Source organism: Plecotus auritus, assembly GCF_963455305.1.
Source record: "Plecotus auritus genome assembly, chromosome: 6".
NCBI classification, from domain to species: Eukaryota; Metazoa; Chordata; class Mammalia; order Chiroptera; family Vespertilionidae; genus Plecotus; species Plecotus auritus.
The window spans coordinates 41,797,286-41,804,792 of NC_137773.1; the positions used below are offsets into that span (position 1 = coordinate 41,797,286).

Here is a 7,507-nt window from a genome sequence, read left to right on the forward strand (position 1 = left end):
CAGCCTACGGGCAAAGGCACCCTATTTATTTAAATGATCTAGCCTGCAGCCTGTGGGGAAGAGGACAAGATGGTGAAGGGTGAGTGGAAAGCTTCCAAAGCCCTTTTTGCCAGAGAAGTAAGGTGCTCAAATGTCTCACGTTTTCTTTGTAAACAGGTTAGTTTGATATTCCAGACAACCCGTGATTCCAATTTGTCGATTCAGCTACATCTTCTCAGTGAGGTTCTTCTGTGCCCTCCTGGGGGAAATTCAGCTGAAGCCCCTCACCATGGAGTCCCCGACCCCATCTGCTTTTGAGTATGATGCCAGCGGAAGGGGAGCCGTGTGGTGTCGGTAGCCTCTTAGAGAGGTATATACATATACATATACTCATCTCGTTAGGTTCTCTTACAAGCTTTAGAAAGTAGTGAGGAGGTCCTAGTTTATTTTTTTTTATTTTTTTTTTTAAATATATTTTATTGATATTTTACAGAGAGGAAGGGAGAGGGATAGAGAGTTAGAAACATCGATGAGAGAGAAACATCGATCAGCTGCCTCCTGCACAACTCCTACGGGGGATGTGCCCGCAACCAAGGTACGTGCCCCTGACCGGAATCGAACCCGGAACCCTTAAGTCCGCAGGCCAACGCTCTATCCACTGAGCCAAACCGGTTTCGGCGGAGGTCCTAGTTTAAATTGGAGGTCCTTTTACTCAGTTTCTATAGTATTCGTTCTCAGAGATGTATTAGCAAATTTACCAGAAAAGACCCTGCGTTTTCAAAGCTTAATACAGAAAAGAAAATTCCTCAGCAACTAATGGGAACCAGATTACTTTCATCAAGTGGGAGAGTAGATCACCATTTGCACAAATTTTTTTTAAAAAGCTTCCATTTCAGTCCTCTAACCAATATACATATTACTGCATTGTTGGCACGTTTTCGGGAATCTTTCTCAATTACAATGCACTTTTTCCCCATGACAATATAGCAAAAACGTTCTGTCCTGTGTAACAAATTCTGATACCCAAGGAAGCTTCTCTCAGACTAACACAGGCATTCCTGCCAGAAGTCCTCATTTGTATTCTAGGGACGAACTAGGGTCCCAGTAGTGCCCCAGATGAAACATTGCTGAAGATGAACATACATCACAGTGTGAAGCAATTTTTGTTACTGACTTTATCATTCCAAAAGCCTCAGTAGAACTGACAAAATCTAGGTCATGTGAAACGTAAGTGAAAATATTACAGGATACGGGCCCGATATGAGAAAGATGCATGTAGCACACACTTTTTGAAAACTTGTTTTTAATTAAAGAATTGTTGGGTTCAATTCAACAAATACATACTAACTGTTTATATCTCCAAGTACAAGTGTATGCTATGGCCACTGCCCTTTGACCTCATTAAACAGATTGGTTCTCTATCTTTTGCTCAGCCCTTTCCCTCTTCTCTCTGTTCTGGAATAAGGGAGAGCAAAAGTAAAAAGTGTGAGATAGGCAAGAGCCACATTGTGCCTTGGCTGAGTTGTTTGGTGGGGGTTAGCACCTCTCAGAGTCTGTGCTGAAAATCCCCAATAACTCTAACAATGGCCATTTATAGATTTTTCTGCCAAGAACAGGGCGGGGGGGGTGGGGGGAAGTTCTGTGGGAAACACTAGATTAAAGAAAATTCAGCAGATCATCATTACTAGGCTTCACAAAATCTTTAAAAGTCTACCGTGCTTCATGGGAAACAGTATAAACACAATTACCTGAAACTTACTAGTATTTGATCAGAAATACTTCTTCTGTAAGACACTAATAGCGCAAGGGGAATGCTGGCATGGGCCATGGGAGCAAGCAGGAAAGCTGCACCTTCCTTCGGAAGCACAGTGTCTAGGCACTCCTACCAAAACCGTGACCCCGGAGCCAACAGAACCCAAGAATACTCCTGTTTTTCAACCTGTCTTCTTCGTTGGGTCAGGGGAGAAGAATCAGCAATACCATTAAGGCTTTTCCTTTTGGAATTTTTACTAAGAAGCCTTTTCATGGGGCAAATAAAAACAAAGGCACTTTAGGACCTTGCTCTGTCCTCTGCTTGTGCATCAGCTTCTTGGGAAGTAGGTGAGAGCTTTAGAGATGCCTGTCATTAATTTCTTCCTTCTCTCCCCACCAAAGCACTTTGCTTTTGCCACACAGCAGTTAACTGCTGTCTACACTTCCTGGTTTGGGAGCATCAGAAGACAGGTACTGTGTCTTGGACATCTCTAGATGCTACACCTGGCCTCACCTAGATGTTACACAGAGGAGCTATTCAGTAGGTGTTGATTGATGAAAGCATGACTGGTTATGAGTAGTGTACTATTTCCTCTCAGTTACTGGTTGTGTATTGCTAAGCAAATATGATCTATAATAATAAAAGGCCAGGCGTCACGACCAGAACAGCCTATTGACCAGTCTCTATGAGGTGCATTGACCACCTCTTGGTCCCTCCCCCTAGCCCACAGGGCTCCCATCGCTGGATGGCCAACGGGGAACCACGGGAATTGGGCTGGGTGGCAGCAGAGCGGGACTGGGGACTAGACTTGCGGGGCATCAGCGAGCAGCTTCATGGAGCAGCGGACATGGCTCTGATCGCAGGCTAGGCCTAGGGACCCTACACACGCACGATTTTGTGCACTAGGCCTCTAGTAGGAAAATAAAAGTGGCGGAAAGGACTGCCTAATTGACTGGTTCTTCGGGAGTCCTTGTAAATAAAAAGAAGCAGGGTGACATTTATCAAAGTGAAGTGTTGCGTTCAGGCAGTCCTTCTTCTACCCTGGAAGTGCAAACAACTTCAAACCCAGGAGGACACCTTCCTGGGAGGTCCTCGCTGTTTCCCTTGTCACTGTCTCAAAGGTTCTAAAGGTCATCTGCATCTAATCTGAACAATTCTCAGCACTCTCATCAAAACTCCATCCAAGTTTTCTGTATCTCACAGATTTGTAGATCTCCAGGTTGGATGGAATTGTTAAGTAAGGATTAGGCCAGTACTAAATATTATAGGGAATTTCTTAAATGTTAACATACACTAGAGGCCCCAAATTACAAACATCCAGCTTTCAAGTGGCTGTGATTGCTCTGACCACATCTCACCATCTAGGCCCCTCTGTCACTGCCGTGGAAGCTACCACATAAGGGCAAAATGCAACTTACTGCTTAGAGAAAAATCTATAGATGCAGATATGGAAGAAGAAAGGCTTACCTGCAAAGAGCAATTACTCAGGGGAGCGGACCCCAAAGACAGCCTTTGAGGCCTCAATGACCTGTCACTACCCTCCTGCTCTACCTTGACACGTCAGACTACCTGAGAATCCAGGGATTGCAGGAATATAGTAATTTCTTCCAGTTCTATTTCTGTGTATTGAGAGGAAGCCTATTAGACTGTTGGTTCACTTTCTCACATGTGCCGGCAGAATTAACCACCTACCAAGTAGCTCTGTGAACCAAATTCCAGGAACTTTGAGAGGCTCCAGGCAGCCTTTCCGTCACCTCTTCTTTCCTCAACTCAACCAACCTCCCCACCACCCTACTCCCTACCCACCACCACTACCCTACACGAGCTCATCTGGCCACTCCATTTGCCAGGCTCCCATCAAGACTTCACATTAGCTGGTCACTGCATTGTACAAAACCAGAGCCACTAGTCACATAGCAGTCAGCACAGTCATGAGTAGTTGTCTGGCACACGTGGCAAGTATTGAGTAAATGTTCGTAGCCATGATGTACTGGGCCCAGTGCTCAGTGAGCTAAGTCTGAGTTCTGAAGTGTGCAAGACATGGCATTGCCCAGAGTGATGGCTTCTCTACTCCACTTAGCTTGAGAGGGAGCAAGGCAGTGGCACCGTTCCTGTACTGTCAGAGGGCTGGACTCTGCCGCCAGCAGAAAATTCAGTCCTTTCTGCCTCCTCCCCTCTGGATCTTCTTCAGACTTTTTAGCCTCACAGTCATTGCTTCACATTCTTACCCGGATGAGGAAATGCTGCTCAGAAGGAGGGTAGGAGGGTTGAGGCTCTTCCCACTTGGTCCCTTCACGGCCCTTCAAGGAGGTACCCCAGGTCTCTTTGGCGCATAGTGGGACCATTGGATTGCTAGGTTACCATGCTGCCATTCCACACTCTTTTACCGTGCTTATTATTTATCATATCTTATTTTCAAAATAACTCTTTGCACCAGCGTATGTGATGAAGTTGTTTTACTAATCCCTGAAGTTTTGTGTTTTCCCTCAAGTTGGTAGCCACTCTTTCTGGAAAAGCATTAACATGCAGAACCTTGACAGTCAACTTCAGTGCTCATTAATGAAGCCCAGAACTAACAGTTTCATTGTCGTAATTTGACAAAGCCACCTAAATCTATGCATGTTTTTTTGAAAGCTTCCTAAAAACATGCTGCTAAATCCCCTAAAAAGGGACTGAATTGCTTTGGCAGCCATTAGCCCAGCATAAGCAGAGGAGCCCTTTTCAATAAGTGAACAAACAGAGAAAATATGCTGAATGGCTGGACAAATGCGTTTCAGCTGGCCCTTTCATTTACCGATAGAAGGGCACAGTCAATATCAATCACTGTTTTCCCTGTTGCCCTGAAAATCACAATATCTCTTTTCATCCCACAAGCTCCTTTCACCACAGTAATGTGTCTTTAGAATGACACTGCCATCAGCCTGCTTCCGCTGTCTGAAGACCAGAGAGCTTAAAAACACATTTCAGGATTCAAGACTTGAACCTGCCTCCCTTCCGGTTCCCCACCGCCCACTCTGCCCTCGCTCCCCCTACCCTGCCCCCCCATTCTCTGCCATTCTTTCAGCTTCCCTCGCTGAGTAAACAGAATTCACTTTTCTGTTCTACGCAGCTCTCCAAAGTAAACGGAGACAACTCGATCTGATATTCCCAAGATTTAAGAACTCATTAAAGAGATGCACATAAAGAAATGCTTTTACGTGTTGGTAATACATCAAAGGCTGAAAGGAATGTGGCGATTCTGTGCATGGCCAGGTGTGCTGATGAGCCGGACCTCGCTGTAGTGCCTCCTTCCCTGCCCCCCGCCACACGTACACACTCATCCTTCCTAGTCCTGCGTGCGACATATGTGCCTGCCGGTCTGTTCCACCTTTACAGTTGTAAGCAAGTGCCGTTATCTTGTATATGTTGCTGCTCCTGGTTCTGAGTACTTATGTGTAGTTTGGGAATGAAGGTAATTACTTTTTATCCTTTTGAAAATTTAAGTGGAATAGGTTTAGCAATGTGCTTGTAATTGCAGAAGTTACACCGAAATGCTACATTTCTAAAAACCAATATTGATTGCCTTCTCTCTCCCCTCAGGTCATCGCCGTCTGTAGAGAGGCCGCCCTTCTGGCGCTAGAAGAAGACATTAAAGCCAAATGCATCAGGAAAAAACATTTCACTCAAGCCTTGAGCACTGTGACGCCCAGAATTCCCGAGTCACTGAGACGTTTCTATGAAGATTATCAAGAGAAGAGTGGGCTTCATACACTCTGAAAAAACATACCCCTTCGTTATGCTAAAAATCCTTTCTAGAGAAAATTTGTTTCGTTTTAAAATTTTGTGTTGAGATTGTTAAAAAAAGAAATTCTTAAGAAACAAAATGTCTGAAATTTGTTGACTGGATTTAAGGGGCTCCAGTTCTTGTAGACATTTTAAATCATATGGATAAAATGAAAATCTCTGGACAGAGGTTTAAATCAGTTTTACCTGGAAATGTGTGCTGAGTTTTAAAATGTAAACTTCTAGCTTTTTCACTTTTGACCTGGTTCCTTCATCCCATGAAATGCTTTTCTTACTTCAGAGCCCATTTAAGTGCATTCCTAAATGCCAAACGTAGGCATCAGTTTTATACAAGAACGGAGAGAATGCATGTGGATGACGCATGGTGGGAAATATTTACAAATCTTTATTTTTGAAGCCCAAACAATGAAATGGCCAGAAGCACCAGCCAAGCTTATGTGGCCTTGTTTCCAAATACATATTGGTTCTCATTATAATTCATACCTGCATTTTTGCTTCAGCCACATTAAGCTATACTTATGGCAATTAAAGAACAAAGAAATAAGAGTCATTTCATATACTGTAATGCCATTTAAAAATTTGGAAATATAAGCCCAGTCCAGGCCTAGAGCAGTACTTGGTGGTGTTTTTTCATCAAATGCTAGAAATGAATAATATAAAGTGTTCGTGTTTTAACTTGTACACATTTTCAGATGACCAATAAACTTTTCAGTTAAAAGATGAACCAAATTGTACAGTCAATCATACTGTCTCGTGTTGCATTCTAAATATGTGTATTTATATTTCCGGTTATTTTATCCTTGAGGTTTCTTAATGCTTGAGTACTCCATAAATATCCTTGAAAAGTTGTTGGACTTTGATTCCCTGACTTCCTAGCAATGGAAAGAAGTGCACTTAAATCTGGTCACTGTAGATCTTTGAAAATCCCCAGAAAGACAAGTCAGGCAAGAAATACCTCATTCTCAAAATGGGGCTACACAGTTTTGTGGTGGCAGGTATTCTGAAGTCATGTCCAAATACTTGATTCTGTAACTATCAGAAGTAGATTTGCAAGGCTTATTCCCAGACTCCAGTGGTTAGTACATAAAATCACCTTAGGGTTGAAAACTATTACTACTATTTAGAACTGTGCTGTCAAATATAGTAGACACTAGTCACATGTGACTAAGTTTAAACTCTAACTAAAATAGTATTAAAAATTTCGTTCATCAGACATGTTAGCACTTGGTAGCTACAGGTGATGAGTGCCCGCCATATGGAACAGAAGGCATTATAGAGGCCCCCTCACAACATTTGTGCACTCTGGGGGGTCCCTCAGCCCAGCCTGCGCCCTCTCACAGTATGGGAGCCCTCGGGGGATGTCCAACTGACAGCTTAAGCCCACTCCCCAGGAGCAGGCCTAAGCTGGCAGTCCGACAACCTCAGTGCTGCCATGGAGGTGGGAGAGGCTCCCGCCACCACCACTGCCACTGTGCTTGCCAGCCCTGAGCCCAGTTTCTGGCTGAGTGGCGCTCCCCCTGGTGGTCAATGCATGTCAGAGTGACCGATCGTTCAGCTGTTTGGCTGATTTGCATATTACCCTTTTATTATATAGGATTTCCATCCCTAGGAGATTCTATTGGATTCCGCCAATGTAGAAAATGAGGCTTACACATTGAAATAAATAGAACCTCAAAATTACTTTTGTACTCCCCATTTTCCCTTATGAGAGCAGCATAACTTCTTTCCTACAAGTGCTGGGGGCACAAGAAAATAAGAGAAAAAAATTTTTCCCAAAGGCCTGAACATGAAAATTAAAGAAATTCCATTGCCAATAAAATAAAAACCAGAACAGTAAACTTGAACCCAAAGAAGCTTGTGGGCTGCAGGCTGGGTGGTGGAGAGGAAGCTGGCCATCTCAGCCAGCCAGGAGTTCAGATGGACCTTTCAGCCATATGACATGAAGTTATAACTGAGCCTCATACTTAATGCTAGATCTTTAAAGACCTTCAG

At 43.7% G+C, this 7,507-nt stretch overlaps 1 protein-coding gene across 2 annotated transcripts in view; it reads left to right on the forward strand.

The window, feature by feature from the left end:
- Nucleotides 1–6,241, forward strand: part of AFG2A (AFG2 AAA ATPase homolog A) — a 256,818-nt gene extending 250,577 nt beyond the window's left edge. For both annotated transcript variants that reach the window (XM_080674407.1, XM_080674408.1), the window contains one exon: nucleotides 5,312–6,241. In XM_080674407.1, coding sequence (XP_080530533.1) covers nucleotides 5,312–5,488 — 177 coding nt within the window. In that variant the 3' untranslated portion in view covers nucleotides 5,489–6,241. The remainder of the gene's footprint in view (nucleotides 1–5,311) is intronic.
- Nucleotides 6,242–7,507: the final 1,266 nt, after the last annotated feature.